This window comes from Panulirus ornatus, chromosome 20, assembly GCF_036320965.1.
Source record: "Panulirus ornatus isolate Po-2019 chromosome 20, ASM3632096v1, whole genome shotgun sequence".
Taxonomy (NCBI): Eukaryota; Metazoa; Arthropoda; class Malacostraca; order Decapoda; family Palinuridae; genus Panulirus; species Panulirus ornatus.
This window is the reverse complement of record NC_092243.1, coordinates 39,768,838-39,789,712: the sequence shown is the minus strand read 5'-3', so window position 1 is coordinate 39,789,712 and position 20,875 is coordinate 39,768,838. Positions and strand designations below refer to the sequence as shown.

General features: G+C 41.0%; 1 protein-coding gene across 10 annotated transcripts in view; it reads left to right on the top strand.

Annotated features, from left to right (window-relative positions):
* The first annotated feature begins 580 nt into the window (after positions 1-580).
* LOC139755954 (uncharacterized) overlaps positions 581-20,875 on the top strand; it is a 209,941-nt gene continuing 189,646 nt past the window's right edge. Inside the window, exon 1 of one of the 10 annotated variants that reach the window (XM_071674764.1) lies at positions 581-819. In XM_071674764.1, the coding sequence (XP_071530865.1) occupies positions 798-819 (22 nt within the window). In that variant the 5' untranslated portion in view covers positions 581-797. The other 9 variants (XM_071674767.1, XM_071674770.1, XM_071674771.1 and 6 more) reach the window with 9 other exon arrangements.

Sequence of the window (20,875 nt, the reverse complement as noted above, 5' to 3'; positions counted from 1 at the left end):
TTGGGGAAGCGCTCTGGGTCTTCCCACTTTGGTTATCTCTGAGTCGCTGAACCATGTTCATAATTGTTTGCTATTCACAGCTGGTGCTGACGTCTGTCCTCTATGCTTACCTCTCCTGTCTCTTTTTACTGAAGGACGAGTGGAATTCTTCCATCACAGTTAGGAAAATAAGTGTCTACAACTGTCGTAGGTCCACACACCACTGGAATGTCACGGGAATTATCCTTCTATGTTAGTTAGACTAGGACTTTTAGAGCTTAAGAACATACTTTTCTCCACCACTTATAAAATGGGATTCAATTTCTTGTTTAGCATTTCAGATAGCGAAAATTATTCCAGGAATGTAATACTAAGCTGGGGTACCTGTACACGTAGTCTCCCAGATCTGCACGTCCGAAGAATATTTTACTTGACATTCAAGTAAATGATTGATAGTTTAGCCATTTGTTACTAATTGTGACTTTAACATTTACCTGCTTTAACCCCCCACCCCAACCACAAACTTCTAATGTTTTTAAAAAGTCCGCCATCCATCCATCCATCCGGTCCTCGGCTGCGTCATCAGAACTCGGCCCACTACAACCCAGTCTGACCCTGGTGACCCTCACGACCCACAGCCTACCATCTCCAAGTGTTGTTCTCCCTTTCCAGTTTGAACAAGAAGTCAAACATTTCAGAGAGGGCTGCGCAAACTGAACCTTATACATCTTGTGAATACGATTGTTTTGCCTGGCAGAACGTGAAGGAATTTACTCTATATTAAAAAGGGACGCGTGAAGGGAATCTGTCCTTCTTGGATGAACGATTTTGTTGTTAGGGGTAAGTACAGTATGAGAACGTTATACAGAAATATGCCTCCTTTTCTGGATAATAATAATAATAATGACAATGATTTGATGTACTTTGAACATAATCGTATTACAGTCCAGTGATGCACAGCACAAGTGTGTGGGTGTGTTGCTTTTGTATCTGTGGTGATGTTCTGGAGGAGGCAGCCTGTCATTTGTCTACCAGATAATGGCTCGTGGGTGGGGCCACGGTGGTAACAAAGGACAGGTCGTTACTCTGCTACTATCCTCTGCTTTCTACTTACGCGATGAAGTTTTCTGAGGGATGATTATATTTTCGTATTACTACAGTGGTTCGTTTTTCATCTAACTAATACATCACATCATTTCTAAAGTATAAGCAGAGGTATACATCCATAGAAGTATTGTTAGTTTTTGTTTTTACGTTGTTTTTGATTTTGGTTGATATGACTATGTGTTGTGAATTGCTTTCTCTTTTTTTGTGTGCATTTCGATGTAGATAAACTTTCAAACCTTTAAATTTCTTCATATACATTACAGTTATTCTGGTGTAATGCTGTTTTCCGTGTATATCTCCAGTTTGTTTAATGTTACTTAGTCCATTGATAATTTCCATAGTATTCATCAATTTGTCAAAAATACACAGAGAAATCACTCAGCCATTAGTACTATCCTGTAAGACGCGAGGCAGGTGAAAGTTATATCGGAAGTTTCTGTTGTGAGTACAAGTTATAAAGCACTGTACAACATTTAGGCCCACTTATTCATTATCACCCGCTAGTATTGTGTTAAAACAACGTCATAAATATAGAGGATAATCAATATAACACAGTCATGTAAAAACTGTAATAAAGATAATTTTGCATTGTTTCTGGACGGCCAGGAGGCGTGAGGTGGAAGAGGCAATACAGGCAGCCGTCAGCCGCGCATGCTCAAGATGATTATCAACTCGTGATGTTTTTGTTATTACACTGTATTTTTTCACATGCTTATACCTGTATATGATAGGTCTATGATGTATACATATCACATAATAGCAAATCTTATACCAGCACAGTAGCGGCGACCCATTGGGGGGGGGGGGATGTCAATTAAGACCCCCCCCACACACACACACTTTGAGAAGCAGGGGGCTCAGCCCCCCATTTGGTTTACACTAACTTATATATATATATATATATATATATATATATATATATATATATATATATATATATATATATATATATATGTAATTGCAGTATGCTACATCGTAGCTTTCACATAATTAGCTTTTGCTCCACAGAAGCCCCCTCTCCCCCCATTTCTTAGAAGCTGCCGCCGTTTTTGCAACAATTTTAGAGCGAGTTTGATATGTGTACCACCGTCCAGTACTGATAGATTCAACACACTTCAAAATCATTAATCAGATATGATTTTGGTCTTTCATTACTCGTTCGTGAATGATCGCTTTATATTTTATATATTATGCAGGAAATCTAATGATATCATAGCAACAAGTTTGTTGAGACGTGTACCAGAGCTACTGATTTACCATAACTTATCAAGTTGTGATTCTGTTTTAGAATCGTACATGAAGGGACTTGGAGGGTCATGCAACCCTAACGTCTTGTAAGCAACAGAACTTAACGTCTTTTTTTTATGGAAAATGCGATGTCTGGCAATTGTACACAATCATGGATTATTTACTGAATATTGAATTCTAATGAGTTAATAACGTTTGTAAAGGTGACATTTTTCTATGTAAGTTAAGAGGGAATTGCAAGATTATTAGATCACAGCGTATTGAAAGACATTCATTATCCTCGTTCTAACACCTTCCCCTCTCGAACAACCAGCCCGTTTGGTGTAATTATTTTTATGATTTTCTGGGATAGGTTTTCAATTTTTTTTTTGGTATCTAAGTGTAATTGTTTTATAATTTTAGTACGTTTTATGAATATTGCATAGATTTTTTCCTTTGAAGAATGTTTGTGAGAAATACTTAGAAAAGCAAATGGATTTGTATGTAGGATCTATGGATCTGGAGAAGGCATATGATAGAGTTGATAGAGATGGTCTGTGGAAGGTATTAAGAATATATGGTGTGGGAGGCAAGGTGTTAGAAGCAGTGAAAAGTTCTTATCGAGGATGTAAGGCTTACATGTGTACGTGTAGGAAAAGAGAAAAATAATTGGTTCTCAATGAATGTTGGTTTGCGGCAGGGATGTGTGATGTTTCCATGGATGGGGCTGTTAGGGAGGTGAATGCAAGAGTTTTGGAAAGAGGGGCAAGTATGCAGTCTATTGTGGATGGGAGACCTTGGGAAGTGAGTCAGTTGTTGTTCGCTGATGATACAACGCTGGTGGATGATTCGGGTGAGAAATTGCAGAAGCTGGTGACTGAGTTTGGTAAAGTGTGTGAGATAAGAAAGCTGAGAGTAAATGTGAATAAGAGCAAGGCTATTAGGTACAGTAGGGTTGAGGGACAAGTTAATCGGGAGGTAAGTTTGAATAGAGAAAAACTAGAGGAAGTGAAGTGTTTTAGATATCTGGGAGTGTATTTGGCAGCGGATGGAACCATGGAAGCGGAAGTGAATAATAGGGTGGAGGAGCGGGCGAAAGTTCTGGGAGCGTTGAAAAATGTGTGGAAGTCGCAAACGTTGTCTTGCAAAACAAAAATGGGTATGTTTGAAGGAATATAGGTTCCAACATTGTTACATGGTTGCGAAGCGTGGGCTATAGATAGAGTTGTGCGTAGGAGGATGGATGTGCTGGAAATGAGATGTTTTAGGACAATATGTGGTGTGAGGTGGTTTGAGCGAGTAAGTTATAATAGGGTAAGAGAGATGTATGGTAATAAAAAGAGTGTGGTTGAGAGAGCAGAAGAGGGTGTTTTGAAATGGCTTGGTCACATGGAGGGAATGATTGAGGAAAGATTGACAAAGAGGATATATGTGTCAGAGGTGGAGGGAACGAGGAGAAGTGGGAAACCAAATTGGAGGTGGAAAGATAGAGTGAAAAAGATTTTGAGCGATCGGGGCCTGAACATGCAGGAGTGTGAAAGGCGTGCAAGGAATAGAGTGAATTGGAACGATGTGATATACCGGGGTCGACGTGCTGTGAATGGATTGAATCAGGGCATGTGAAGCGTCTAGGGTAAACCATGGAAAGTTCTGTGGGGCCTATATGTGGAAAGGGAGCTGTGGTTTCGGTGCATTATACGTGACAGTTAGTGACTGAGTGTGAACGAATGGGGCCTTTGTTGTCTTTTCCCAGCGCTACCTCGCGCACATGCGGGGGCAGGGGGCTGTCATTTCATGTCTGGCGGGGTGGCGACGAGAGTGAATGAGGGCAGACAGTATGAATTATGTACATGTGTATATATGTATATGTCTGAGTGTGTATATATATGTATACGTTGAGATGTATAGGTATGTATATGTGCGCGTGTGGACGTGTATGTATATACATGTGTATGTATGTGGGTGGGTTGGGCCATTCTTTCGCCTGTTTCCTTGCGTTACCTTGCTAACGCGGGAGACAGCGACAAAGTATAATATATATATATATATATATATATATATATATATATATATATATATATATATATATATATATATATATATTATTGGAACCACTATTCCTTCAAACATACCCATTTTTGCTTTCCGAGATAATGTTCTCGCCTTCCACACATTACTCAAAGCTCCCAGAACTTTCTCCCCCTCCACGACCCTGTGAATCACTTCCGCTTCCATGGTTCCATCCGCTGCCAGATCCACTCCCAGATATCTAAAACACTTCACTTCCTCCAGTTTTTCTCCATTCAAACTTAGCTCCCTATTGACTCCTCCCTCAAGCCACTGTAACTAATAACCTCGCTCTTATTCACATTTACTCTCAGCATTCTTCTTACTCACACTTTACCAAACTCAGTCACCAGCTTTTGCAGTTTCTCATCCGAATCAGCCACCAGCGCTGTATCATCAGCAAACAACACCTGACTCACTTCCCAAGCCCTCTCATCCTCAACAGACTGCATACTTGCCCCTCTCTCCGAAACTCTTGCATTCACCTCCCTAACAACCCCATCCATAAGCAAATTAAACAACAGTGCAGACATTACGCACCCCTGCCGCAAACCGACATTCACTGAGAACCAATCACTCTCCTCTCTTCCTGTTCGTACATGTGCCTTACATCCTCTATAAAAACTTTTCATTGCTTCTAGCAACTTGCCTCCCACATCGTATACTCTTAATACCTTCCCCAGAGCATCTCTATCAACTCTATCATATGCCTTCTCCAGATCCATAAATGCTACATACAAATCCACTTTGCTTTTCTAAGTATTTCTCGCATACATTCTTCAAAGCAAACACCTGATCCACACATCCTCTACCACTTCTGAAACCATACTGCTCTTCCCCAATCTGATGCTCTGTACATGCCTTCACCCTCTCAATCAATACCCTCCCATATAATTTACCATGAATTTTCAACAGACTTATACCTCTGCGAGGCGTGGGCTATAGATAGACTTGTGCGGAGGAGGGTGGATGTGTTGGAAATAAGATGTCTGAGGACAATATGTGGTGTGAGATGGTTTGATCGATTAAGTAATAAAAGGGTCAGAGATATGTGTGTTAAAAAGTGTGGTTGAGACAGCAGAAGAGGGCGCAATGAAATAGTTTGGTCACATGGAGAGAATAAATGAGGAAAGATTGACAAAGAGGATATATGTGTCAGAGGTGGAGGGAACTTGGAGAAGTGGGAAACTAAATTGGAGGTGGAAAGATGGGGTGAAAACGATTTTGAGCGATCGTGGCCTGAACATACTTGAGGGTGAAAGGCGTGCAAGGAATAGAGCTAATTGGAACGATGTTATATACCGGAGTCGACTTATTGTCTATGGATTGAACCAGGGCATGTGAAGCGTCTGGGGTAAACCAAGAAAAGTTTTGTGGGGCCTAGATGTGGCAAGGGAGCTGTGGTTTCGTTGCATTATACATGACAGCTAGAGACTGAGTGTGAACGAATGTGGCCTTTGTTGTCTTTTCCTAGCGCTACATCACGCACATGCGGGGGGGAGGGGGTTGTCATTTCATGTATGGCGGGGTGGCGACGGGAATGAATAAGGGAAGACAGTATGAATTATGTACATGTGTATATATGTATATGTCTGTGTATGTATATGTATGTATACGGTGAAATGTATAGATATGCATATGTGCATGTGTGGGAGTGCATGTATATACATATGTTGGAAAGGATCACAATTTTGCGCGTGATCAACATATTCCTATGAGTCCACGGGGAAAATGAAACACGAAAAGTTCCCAAGTACACTTTCGTGTAATAATCACATCATCAGGGGAGACACAAGAGAGAAATATAACAATCAGTTGATATACATCGAAGAGACGAAGCTAGGACGCCATTTGGTAAATCCTCCCTCTCGTTTTTTTTTTTTTTTTAATTTTCCAATAGAAGGAACAGAGAAGGGGGCCAGGTGAGGATATTCCCTCAAAGGCCCAGTCCTCTGTTCTTAACGCTACCTCGCTATCGCGGGAAATGGTGAACAGTATGAATATATATATATATATATATATATATATATATATATATATATATATATATATATATATATATATATATGTATTTATATTTTTATTATACTTTGTCGCTGTCTCCCGCGTTTGCGAGGTAGCGCAAGGAAACAGACGAAAGAAATGGCCCAACCCCCCCCTACACATGTATATACATACGTCCACACACGCAAATATACATACCTACACAGCTTTCCATGGTTTACCCCAGACGCTTCACATGCCTTGATTCAATCCACTGACAGCACGTCAACCCCGGTATACCACATCGCTCCAATTCACTCTATTCCTTGCCCTCCTTTCACCCTCCTGCATATATATATAGGGGAGAAAGAATACTTCCCACGTATTCCCTGCGTGTCGTAGAAGGCGACTAAAAGGGGAGGGAGCGGGTGGCTGGAAATCCTCCCCTCTCGTTTTTTTTTAATTTTCCAAAAGATGGAACAGAGAAGGGGGCCAGGTGAGGATTTTCCCTCTAAGGCCCAGTCCTCTGTTCTTAACGCTACCTCGCAAATGCGGGAAATGGCGAATCGTATGAAAAAAAAAAAAAAAAAATATATATATATATATATATATATATATATATATATATATATATATATATATATATATATATATATATATATATATATATATATGCTATCAGTCCACGGGGAAAATGAAACACCGTGTTTCATTTTCCCCGTGGACTCATATGAGTATTTTGATCACGCGATCATTGCGATCCTATCCAATATATATATATATATATATATATATATATATATATATATATATATATATATATATATATATATATATATCCTCCTCGAAGGCTCAGAGTGGGGTGCCTAAATGTGTGTGGATGTAACCAAGATGTGAAAAAAGGAGAGATAGGTAGTATGTTTGAGGAAAGGAACCTGGATGTTTTGGCTCTGAGTGAAACGAAGCTCAAGGGTAAAGGGGAAGAGTGGTTTGGAAATGTCTGGGGAGTGAAGTCAGGGGTTAGTGAGAGGACAAGAGCAAGGGAAGGAGTAGCAATACTCCTGAAACAGGAGTTGTGGGAGTATGTGATAGAATGTAAGAAAGTAAATTCTCGATTAATATGGGTAAAATTGAAAGTTGATGGAGAGAGGTGGGTGATTATTGGTGCATATGCACCTGGGCATGAGAAGAAAGATCATGAGAGGCAAGTGTTTTGGGAGCAGCTAAATGAGTGTGTTAGCGGTTTTGATGCACGAGACCGGGTTACAGTGATGGGTGATTTGAATGCAAAGGTGAGTAATGTGGCAGTTGAGGGAATAATTGGTATGCATGGGGTGTTCAGTGTTGTAAATGGAAATGGTGAAGAGCTTGTAGATTTATGTGCTGAAAAAGGACTGATGATTGGGAATACCTGGTTTAAAAAGCGAGATATACATAAGTATACTTATGTAAGTAGGAGAGATGGCCAGAGAGCGTTATTGGATTACGTGTTAATTGACAGGCGTGCGAAAGAGAGACTTTTGGATGTCAATGTGCTGAGAGGTGCAACTGGAGGGATGTCTGATCATTATCTTGTGGAGGCTAAGGTGAAGATTAGTATGGGTTTTCAGAAAAGAAGAGTGAATGTTGTGGTGAAGAAGGTGGTGAGAGTAAGTGAGCTTGGGAAGGAGACCTGTGTGAAGAAGTATCAGGAGAGACTGTGTACAGAATGGAAAAAGGTGAGAACAATGGAAGTAAGGGGAGTGGGGGAGGAGTGGGATGTATTTAGGGAATCAGTGATGGATTGCGCAAAAGATGCTTGTGGCATGAGAAGAGTGGGAGGTGGGCTGTTTAGAAAGGGTAGTGAGTGGTGGGATGAAGAAGTAAGAGTATTAGTGAAAGAGAAGAGAGAGGCATTTGGACGATTTTTGCAGGGAAAAAATGCAATTGAGTGGGAGAAGTATAAAAGAAAGAGACAGGAGGTCAAGAGAAAGGTGCAAGAGGTGAAAAAAAGGGCAAATGAGAGTTGGGGTGAGAGACTATCAGTAAATTTTAGGGAGAATAAAAAGATGTTCTGGAAGGAGGTAAATAGGGTGCGTAAGACAAGGGAGCAAATGGGAACTTCAGTGAAGGGCGTAAATGGGGAGGTGATAACAAGTAGTGGTGATGTGAGAAGGAGATGGAATGAGTATTTTGAAGGTTTGTTGAATGTGTCTGATGACAGAGTGGCAGATATAGGGTGTTTGGGTCGAGGTGGTGTGCAAAGTGAGAGGGTTAGGGAAAATGATTTGGTAAACAGAGAAGAGGTAGTAAAAGCTTTGCGGAAGATGAAAGCCGGCAAGGCAGCAGGTTTGGATGGTATTGCAGTGGAATTTATTAAAAAAGGGGGTGACTGTATTGTTGACTGGTTGGTAAGGTTATTTAATGTATGTATGACTCATGGTGAGGTGCCTGAGGATTGGCGGAATGCGTGCATAGTGCCATTGTACAAAGGCAAATGGGATAAGAGTGAGTGCTCAAATTACAGAGGTATAAGTTTGTTGAGTATTCCTGGTAAATTATATGGGAGGGTATTGATTGAGAGGGTGAAGGCATGTACAGAGCATCAGATTGGGGAAGAGCAGTGTGGTTTCAGAAGTGGTAGAGGATGTGTGGATCAGGTGTTTGCTTTGAAGAATGTATGTGAGAAATACTTAGAAAAGCAAATGGATTTGTATGTAGCATTTATGGATCTGGAGAAGGCATATGATAGAGTTGATAGAGATGCTCTGTGGAAGGTATTAAGAATATATGGTGTGGGAGGCAAGTTGTTAGAAGCAGTGAAAAGTTTTTATCGAGGATGTAAGGCATGTGTACGTGTAGGAAGAGAGGAAAGTGATTGGTTCTCAGTGAATGTAGGTTTGCGGCAGGGGTGTGTGATGTCTCCATGGTTGTTTAATTTGTTTATGGATGGGGTTGTTAGGGAGGTAAATGCAAGAGTCTTGGAAAGAGGGGCAAGTATGCAGTCTGTTGGGGATGAGAGAGCTTGGGAAGTGAGTCAGTTGTTGTTCGCTGATGATACAGCGCTGGTGGCGGATTCATGTGAGAAACTGCAGAAGCTGGTGACGGAGTTTGGTAAGGTGTATGGAAGAAGAAAGTTAAGAGTAAACGTGAATAAGAGCAAGGTTATTAGGTACAGTAGGGTTGAGGGTCAAGTCAATTGGGAGGTGAGTTTGAATGGAGAAAAACTGGAGGAAGTGAAGTGTTTTAGATATCTGGGAGTGGATCTGTCAGCGGATGGAACCATGGAAGCGGAAGTGGATCATAGGGTGGGGGAGGGGGCGAAAATTTTGGGAGCCTTGAAAAATGTGTGGAAGTCGAGAACATTATCCCGGAAAGCAAAAATGGGTATGTTTGAAGGAATAGTAGTTCCAACAATGTTGTATGGTTGCGAGGCGTGGGCTATGGATAGAGTTGTGCGCAGGAGGATGGATGTGCTGGAAATGAGATGTTTGAGGACAATGTGTGGTGTGAGGTGGTTTGATCGAGTAAGTAACGTAAGGGTAAGAGAGATGTGTGGAAATAAAAAGAGCGTGGTTGAGAGAGCAGAAGAGGGTGTTTTGAAATGGTTTGGGCACATGGAGAGAATGAGTGAGGAAAGATTGACCAAGAGGATATATGTGTCGGAGGTGGAGGGAACGAGGAGAAGAGGGAGACCAAATTGGAGGTGGAAAGATGGAGTGAAAAGGATTTTGTGTGATCGGGGCCTGAACATGCAGGAGGGTGAAAGGAGGGCAAGGAATAGAGTGAATTGGAGCGATGTGGTATACAGGGGTTGACGTGCTGTCAGTGGATTGAATCAAGGCATGTGAAGCGTCCGGGGTAAACCAAGGAAAGCTGTGTAGGTATGTATATTTGCGTGTGTGGACGTGTGTATGTACATGTGTATGGGGGGGGTTGGGCCATTTCTTTCGTCTGTTTCCTTGCGCTACCTCGCAAACGCGGGAGACAGCGACAAAGTATAAAAAAAAAAAATATATATATATATATATATATATATATATATATATATATATATATTTATATATATATATATATATATATATATATATATATATATATATATATATATATATATATATATATATATATATATATATATATATATATATATTGTTTTGTCGCTGTCTCCCGCGTTAGCGAGGTAGCGCAAGGAAACAGACGAAAGAAATGGCCCAACCCACCCACATACAAATGTATATACATACACGTCCACGCACGCAAATATACATACCTATACACCTCAATGTACACATATATATACACACACAGACACATACATATATACACATGTACATAATTCATACTTTCTGCCTTTATTTATTCCCATCGCCACCTCGCTACACAAGGAATAACAACCCCCTCCCCCCTCATGTGTGCGAGGTAGCGCTAGGAAAAGAAAACAAAGGCCCTATTCGTTCACACTCAGTCTCTAGGTGTCATGCAATAATACACCGAAACCACAGCTCCCTTTCCACATCCAGGCCCCACACAACTTTCCATGGTTTACTCCAGACGCTTCACATGCCCTGGTTCAATCCATTGACAGCACGTCGACCCCGGTATACCACATCGTTTCAATTCACTCTATTCCTTTCACGCCTTTCACCCTCCTGCATGTTCAGGCCCCGACACTCAAAATTTTTTTCGCTCCATCTTTCCACCTCCAATTTGGTCTCCCACTTCTCCTCGTTCCCTCGACCTCTGACACACATATCCTCTTTCTCAATCTTTCCTCACTCATTCTCTCCATGTGACCAAACCATTTCAAAACATACTCTTCTGCTCTCTCAACCACACTCATTTTATTTCCACACATCTCTCTTACCCTTACATTACTTACTCGATCAAACCACCTCACACAACATATTGTCCTCAAACATCTCATTTCCAGCACATCCACCCTCCTGCGCACAGCTCTATCCATAGCCCACGCCTCGCAGCCGTACAACATTGTTGGAACCACTATTCCTTCAGACATAACCATTTTTGCTCTCCGAGATAATGTTCTCGACTTCCAAACATTCTTCAAGGCTCCCAGAATTTTCGCCCCTTCCCCCACCCTATGATTTACTTCCGCTTCCATGGTTCCATCCGCTGCCCGATCTACTCCCAGATATCCAAAACACTTTACTTCCTCCAGTTTCTCTCCATTCAAACTTACCTCCCAATTGACTTGACCCTCAACCCTACTGTACCTAATAACCTTGCTCTTATTCACATTTACTCTTAACTCTCTTCTTTCACACACTTTACCAAACTCAGTCACCAGCTTATGCAGTTTCTCACATGAATCAGCCACCAGCGCTATATCATCAGCGAACAACAACTGACTCACTTCCCAAGCTCTCTCATCCCCAACAGACTGCATACTTGCCCCTCTTTCCAAAACTCTTGCATCACCTCCCTAACGACCCCATCCATAAACAAATTAAACAACCATGGAGACATCACACTCCCCTGCCGCAAACCTACATTCACTGAGAACCAATCACTTTCCTCTCTTCCTAAACGTACACATGCCTTATATCCTCGATAAAAACTTTTCACTGCTTCTTACAACTTGCCTCCCACACCATATATTCTTAATACCTTCCACAGAGCATCTCTATCAACTCTATCATATGCCTTCTCCAGATCCATAAATGCTACATGCAAATCCATTTGCTTTTCTAAGTATTTCTCACATACATTCTTCAAAGCAAACACCTGATCCACACATCCTCTACCACTTCTGAAACCACACTGCTCTTCCCCAATCTGATGCTCTGTACACGCCTTCACCCTCTCAATCAATACCCTCCCATATAATTTACCAGGAATACTCAACAAACTTATACCTCTGTAATTTGAGCACTCACTCTTATCCCATTTGCCCTTGTACAATGGCACTATGCAAGCATTCCGCCAATCCTCAGGCACCTCACCGTGAATCATACATACATTGAACAACCTTACCAACCAGTCAACAATACAGTCACCCCCTTTTTTAATAAATTCCACTGCAATACCATCCAAACCTGCTGCTTTGCCGGCTTTCATCTTCCGCAACGCTTTTACTACCTCTTCTCTGTTTACCAAATCATTTTCCCTAACCCTCTCACTTTGCACACCACCTCGACCATAACACCCTATATCTGACACTCTATCGTCAAACACATTCAACAAACCTTCAAAATACTCACTCCATCTCCTTCTCACATCACCACTACTTGTTATCACCTCCCCATTAGCCCCCTTCACTAAAGTTCCCATTTGCTCCCTTGTCTTAGGCACTTTATTTACCTCCTTCCAAAACTTCTTTTTATTCTCCCTAAAATTTAATGATACTCTCTCACCCAAACTCTCATTTGCCCTCTTTTTCACCTCTTGCACCTTTCTCTTGACCTCCTGCCTCTTTCTTTTACACAGCTCCCACTCATTTGCATTATTTCCCTGCAAAAATCGTCCAGATGCCTCTCTCTTCTCTTTCACTAATAATCTTACTTCTTCATCCCACCACTCACTACCCTTTCTAATCAACCCACTTCCCACGCCTCTTAGGCCACAAGCATCTTTTGCGGAAGCCATCACTGTTTCCCTAAATACATCCCATTCCTCCCCCACTCCCCTTACCTCCTTTGTTCTCACCTTTTTCCATTCTGTACTCAGTCTCTCCTGGTACTTCCTCACACAAGTCTCCTTCCCAAGCTTACTTACTCTCACCACTCTCTTCACCCCAACATTCTCTCTTCTTTTCTGAAAACCCCTACAAATCTTCACCTTCCCCTCCACAAGATAATGATAAGACATCCCTCCAGTTGCACCTCTCAGCACATTAACGTCCAAAAGTCTCTCTTTCGCGCACCTATCAGTTAACACGTAATCCAATAACGCTCTCTGGCCATCTCTCCTACTTACATACGTAAACTTATGTATATCTCGCTTTTTAAACCAGGTATTCCCAATCACCAGTCCTTTTTCAGCACATGAATCTACAAGCTCTTCACCATTTCCATTTACAACACTGAACACATCATGTATACCAATTATTCCCTCAACTGCCACATTACTCATCTTTGCATTCAAATCACCCATCACTATAACCCGGTCTTGTGCATCAAAACCACTAACACGCTCATTCAGCTGCTCCCAAAACACTTGCCTCTCATGATCTTTCTTCTCATGCCCAGGTGCATATGCACCAATAATCACCCATCTCTCTCCATCAACTTTCAATTTTACCCATATCAATCTAGAATTTACTTTCTTACACTCAATCACATACTCCCACCACTCCTGTTTCAGGAGAAGTGCTACTCCTTCCCTTGCTCTTGTCCTCTCACTAACCCCTGACTTTACTCCGAAGACATTCCCAAACCACTCTTCCCCTTTACCCCTGAGCTTCGTGTCACTCACAGCCAAAACATCCAGGTTCCTTTCCTCAAACATACTACCTATCTCACACTCATTCTCTAGCTGTCACGTACAATGCACCGAAACCATAGCTCCCTTTTCACATCTAGGCCCCACAGAACTTTCCATGGTTTACCCAAAAGCTTCACATGCCCTGGTTCAATCCACTGGCAGCACGTCGACCCCGGTATACCACATCTTTCCAATTCACTCTATTCCTTGCACGCCTTTCACCCTTCTGCATGTTCAGGCCCCGATCACTCAAAATCTTTTTCACTCAATCTTTCCACCTCTAATTTGGTCTCCCACTTCTCCTTGTTCCCTCCACCTCTGACACATATATCCTCTTTGTCAATCTTTCCTTGCTCATTCTCTCCATGTGACCAAAACCATTTCAAAACGTCCTCTTCTGCTCTCTCAACCACACTCTTTTTATCACAACACATCTCTCTTACCGTTTCATTATTTACTCGATCAAACCATCTCACCCGACATATTGTCCTCAAACATCTCATTTCCAGCACATCCACCCTCCTCCGCACAACTCTATCTATAACCCACGCCTCGCAGCCATATAACATTGTTGGAACCGCTGTTCCTTCAAACATACCCATTTTTGCTTTCCAAGATAACGTTTTCGACTTTCACACATTCTTCAACGTACCCAGAACTTTCGCCCGCTCCCTCACCCTATTATGATTCACCTCTGCTTCCATGGTTCCATCCGCTGCCAAATCCACTCCCAGATATCTAAAACACTTCACTCCCTCCAGTTTTTCTCCATTCAAATTTACCTCCCAGTTGACTTGTCAGTCAACCCTACTGTACCTAATAACCTTGCCCCTATTCACATGTACTCTCAGCATCTCTTCTTTCACACACTTTACCAAACTCAGTCACCAGCTTCAGCAGTTTCTTACCCTAATCAGCCACCAGCGCTGTATCATCAGCGAACAACAACTGACTCACTTCCCAAACTCTCTCATCCACAACAGACTGCATACTTGCCCTTCTTGCCAAGACTCTTGCATTCACCTCCCTAACAACTCCATCCATAAACAAATTAAACAACCATGGAGACATCACGCACCCCTGCCGCAAACCAACATTTACTGAGAACCAATCACTTTCCTCTCTTCCTACTCGTACACATGCCTTACATCCTCGATAAAAACTTTTAACTGCTTCTAACAACTTACCTCCCACACCATATATTCTTAATACCTTCCACAGAGCATCTCTATCAACTCTATCATATGCCTTCTCCAGATCCATAAATGCTACATACAAATCCATTTGCTTTTCTAAGTATTTCTCACATACATTCTTCAAAGCTAACACCTGATCCACACATCCTCTACCACTTCTGAAACCACACTGCTCTTCCCCAATCTGATGCTCTGTACATGCCTTCACCTTCTCAGTCAATACCCTCCCATATAATTTACCAGGAATTTCAACAAACTTATACCTCTGTAATTTGAGCACTCACTTTTATCCCCTTTGCCTTTGTAGAATGGCACTATGTAAGCATTCTGCCAATCCTCAGGCACCTCACTATGAGTCATACATACATTGAATAACCTTACCGACCAGTCAGCAATACAGTCACCCCCTCTTTTAATAAATTCTACTGCAATACCATCCAAAGCTGCTGTCTTGCCGGCTTTTATCTTCCGCAACGCTTTTACTACCTCATCTCTATTTACCAAATCATTTTCCCTAACCCTCTCACTTTGCACAACACCTCGACCAAGACACCCTATATCTGCCACACTATCATCAAACCCATTCAACAAACCTTCAAAATACTCACTCCATCTCCTTACATCACTACTACTTGTTATCACCTCCCCCTTAGCCCCCTTCACTGATGATCCCATTTTTTCCCTTGTCTTACGCACTTTATTTACCTCCTTCCAAAACTTCTTTTTATTCTCCCTAAAATTTAATGATACTCTCTCACCCCAACTCTCATTTGCCCTCTTTTTCACCTCTTGCACCTTTCTCTTGACCTCCTGCCTCTTTCTTTTTTGCATCTCCCATTCATTTGCATTATTTCCCTGCAAAAATCGTCCAGATGCCTCTCTCTTCTCTTTCACTAATAATCTTACTTCCTCATGCCACCACTCACTACCCTTTCTAATCTGCCCAACTCCCCCGCTTCTCATGCCACAAGCGTCTATTGCGTAAGCCATTAATTCTTCCCTAAATACATCACATTCCTCCCCCACTTCCCTTATGTCCTTTGTTCTCACCTTTTTCCATTCTGTACTCAGTCTCTCCTGGTACCTTCCTCACACAAGTCTCCTTCCCAAGCTCACTTACTCTCACCACTCTCTTCACCTCAACATTTTCTCTTCTTTTCTGAAAATCTCTACATGTCTTCACCTTCGCCTCCACAAGATAATGATCTGACATCCCTACAGTTGCACCTGTTAGCACATTAACATCCAAAAGTCTCTCTTTAATTTCTCTCAATATTGCACATACTTTGTTATTCCTTTCTTTACCTATATTTACAGTTTCACCTTGGTTATCCAGTTGGGGAGGGGAGGTAATGAGACTCTCTGGAGGTGAGTTGTACGTAACACTCTCGTATCTCATTTAAGATAATGACCTCTACTTTTGCAGTCTATCCCGCTACACCGAGAGACCCTCCTACTTCCTAGTGATTTCATTCTTAAGCTGATAATTTGCCCCGAAGTTGCTCCAAAGGCTTGTGAGAAAGGTCACATTATGTCGCAAGCTCGAGAGTCCTCCCTCCATCAGATAGGTCATATCACGCCTCACGTACACATAGCGTCACCTCAGCGTGGTGGTTAAAATATTGGAAATGTGTGGATGAGTACTGGCGTGGATAGTGAGGTTATGTGAGGTTAGGTTAGTAGTGCCTACAGTACTGAGGACCAAATGTAGAATGGAGACTGTCTTAGCAACAATGTAGAATGGAGACTGTCTTACCAATAATACTATGAATTCTGATGAACTACAAAAAGGTAAATGAGGAAAAAGACTTGGGAGTAATAATTTCAGGTGACTTAAAACCAATTAAGCAGTGAAAAAAGAGAACAAAATTATTGGATTAGAGGTAGGGCTTTCGAATTTAAGTCTATGGAAATAATGGAGAGAGTACAGAGTCTAGCTACAAAGATAATTCCCGAACTGAGAAACAAATCCTACGAGAACAGATTATACTTGAATCTATTTAGCTTAGAAAAGAGAGTATTAAGAGGTGATATATGCAAGTGCTTCATTATCAAAGGTTTTGATCATCTTAATCCATCAAGTTACACTTGATTCGTCTGATTTTTCTCCTGATAATGGTTACAAACTCGTGGGCAAACGTTTTACCTCGAATGAGGCGAAGTTCTTTTTCTTCATCAGGATTGTTGATATATGGAATGATTTGCCAGTAAGAGCGGTTGAAAGCACTATAGATACGCCTCCTTAATTACTATGACAATTTGCAGGTTATATTCTTTGAATTTACTCTACGCCGTCTGGCTTTTACCAAACTAATGCGCAAGTTTCTGATATCTTCCACTGTCAGAAACAGCTTTAATGGACCCAATAGTCTGTTGCTGTTTGAATTCCATTGTATTCATTTTTATGTAATGGTCGGTAATGACAAGACCTAGCCCTACGCAAGGACGTACATGTTTAAAATCAGTTGATGCTAATTTTGCCTTACAGTTTATGTAGTTCTTCATAAATAATTGCTCTCTAATTCTATACACACCTGTTGATAAATATCATAACATCACCATTATAGTGATTTTGCTATGTACCACCATCAGTAATTTAACATTTGTACATTGTGAGGAAAGAGTTTGCACTGGTAGGTTCCCCGTCGTACTTTTGTACCATCAAGAGGGCCTTTAAACCTCAACCTTGCTGGTGTTCACACTCCCCTTGCTTAGACCATCCCAACCATCCACCATCCTTACACTAAGCTGCTTAGACCATCCCAACCATCCACCATCCTTACACTAAGCTGCTTAGACCATCCCAACCATCCACCATCCTTACACTAAGCTGCTTAGACCATCCCAACCATCCACCATCCTTACACTAAGCTGCTTAGACCATCCCAACCATCCACCATCCTTACACTAAGCTGCTTAGACCATCCCAACCATCCACCATCCTTACACTAAGCTGCTTAGACCATCCCAACCATCCACCATCCTTACACTAAGCTGCTTAGACCATCCCAACCATCCACCATCCTTACACTAAGCTGCTTAGACCATCCCAACCATCCACCGTCCTTACACTAAGCCAGTATCTCTTGACCCTCCTCTGTCTCAGCTTCTGATCATGACCTGTGGGAGTTCTGCTACTGTGACTTGTTAAGAACTGGCCACTGTCAACATCATCCACTTGATTTAGGAACTGCAGTCCCTCCACCAACCGATACATTAACTCCTGGTGTAAAGAATAATTATAAGACAACAGATTATGCATGGATTATGAGTTAACCATTAATTTTCATTTATAGAAATACTAGACAGTACGATGAAATGATTTCTTTTCTCACCCAATACCTTACATTGGTTAATACACATATTACACATTACAACTTAATCTAGGTTTATACGCATTCAGCGCTGAACATTAATTACTGTACACATTACTTTCACCTACATACACTTGCATTCTTCTTATGTAATACTAGTTACTATATTCATGCATTCGTCACTGTACATTTATATTAGCATTACAGTTTTCTTTCGTTTTCATCTTCTTAGCTTTACGTTCGTTTGGCAAAATAAAACAGACTACACGTTGGTTAGAATACAAATAATCTTGGTGCAACAAACATCTTGTGCGGTTTTGATATCAAATTAACATAAGTTTAACATCCAAATTATCTATTGTCATATCGTAATTTATAGCATTCCTACACACACACACACACACACCGACCATTGTCCACTCCACACGCGACACGTCTTTCTTTTATGATGGAAAGTTTCCACTTTTGTCAGGTGTATTCATATCCTAATCTGTCTCATATGTGCCATAAAGGTCCTTGTACTATTCTTACCGTAGATAAAATTAGTTATTAATGCTATTCCTTCACTGGGTTTGTGGTTCATGTGAACAGTGGTCGATGTTGAATGTTTGTTTGGCTGTTAGGCCTATTATCCGTCAGGGTTATTAAGGCCGTCATCAACAAGCTGCATCCATCTTAATAACCTTCAACACCTTCTTCAGGTGTTCATTTTATTATTTAGACCACATAAGCTCTCACTATGCATGCGGCGGCCCATGCGTAGTCAGAACTAAGTCTGATATTATTCATGAGCCATCGTGGCCTTAACAGATAAACGGATCCTGGATTATGTATGGTCGTCAAGGTTAAATGTAGGCCTAGCAACTGCCAGAGTTACATGTACGAAGCGAAACATCTTTAAAACTTCCTTCGCGTTAAGAATAATTCTACGACCATATTAACTCGTGTATTTAGGGGTAGAGATATATGACATTAACTGCAACGCTCCCTTTCTCGGGTTTCGAGGAATGAAAAATAGTAAAAGACATGGTTCTGTGATCATTCAAGCAGGACAAATCTTTTTCACTGCTTAAAAATAGGTGCATGTGTTATATATATTATATTCTTTCCTACAGTAGTGCATACTATATCAATCAAAATGCGCAATTGTTGTACAGTCAAATTGGTGAACTACTTATCCGTCCCCCTTTGTTATTTGGTCCATTGAACATTAAACAACCAAATAATCCATTTTTCAGAAGTAATTCCTGTGTTATAATATGCCATCTCTATGTATAACGCCAGGTAAGAAGTTTCCTACTTGAGCATCCCTTAGGCTCACACATGCATGATAACGTTCTGATAACAATTCCAACGTGCACCTTGTTGGAGGATTAATAGTCACGGGGCTTCTCTTACACCCGACATTATGATGTGCCGTTACTATTGTTTTGTCAAAATTGTTTACAAGACCTTCCAAGCTCCAAAGCACTTGACAAGATCAGCTGAAAAGAAGACAAGCACTGTCAATATTGTAAGGGTAGTTATTGATTATGCTTGGTTAAATATACATGTTTTATCCTGTATTTACAAATCGTGGAGTGTTTGTCAAGAGAGCTCAATGAGGAAGGATGATTAGGTGTGGGTTGAGCACTGACTGGTGATGCTCGCACACCGTGAGTCATATTACTTTCTCCAGGTTTTCAGATTAGCTTATAGTTATCATCTCCTGACGGAAGTCAGTACTATAGCTTTGAAGTGCAGTGTCAACTTAGACATTGGAAAAAAATTGTACTGTGCTTTCGTTGTTTGGGTAACGCTTCACCGTATATACTGAGTGTGCTAATTTAATTGTAGAATTTGAATCTGCTCCACTGTAACAGTATTTGGGTACAATTTATAGTGCCTTTCATTGGTTACTAGACTTGGCCTCGACTTCATATATTTTTTGGGGGTGTGTGTGTCATCATGTGGCAGAATACATTTTGCAGTGTTAGGCTTGTGTCCATATCTTTGAAGTCACTTTCTTCCATATTATTGCTGCAAGTGACATCTTTTTTTTATTCATATAATTCTATTTAATAGTGCTTGATATTATAGAGAGTAACATGGTTTCAAAAATATTTTGAGAATATTGATGTAAATATGAAATAAAATGGGTAGGGGTTTTAAACATATCTTAGCAACATTGTTTGAGGGTTTTGTGCATAAGATTTAGTTTCATGTGACATTTAAGTTGTTTATCAGTTTGATTAACTTCTTAATGCTTTGGGATCCACTTTCTACTCGTCTGGAATCTGTTGATATGATAAGCAATTGGGAGTTCTCTAGCACCTTAATTATACAAATTCCAGTAACCCAATAGCAAGGAGGGCTAAGAGGTAGAGGGAAAGTGTAGAGATAGTAGTAGTGAATTATGAGGAATTATCAAAAGTTGATCATTTTTCTGAAGTGAATGCATGAGGAATTGTTCACGCTATTGTAGGTAAATCTAAAAAGTTGGGATTATCAGTCTTCACTCGCTTCTTATCACTATCAGATAACTCGTTAGTGATAGCATAATAAGGTAGCGTTCTTTCTTTTAAGAGGTGATTAGTG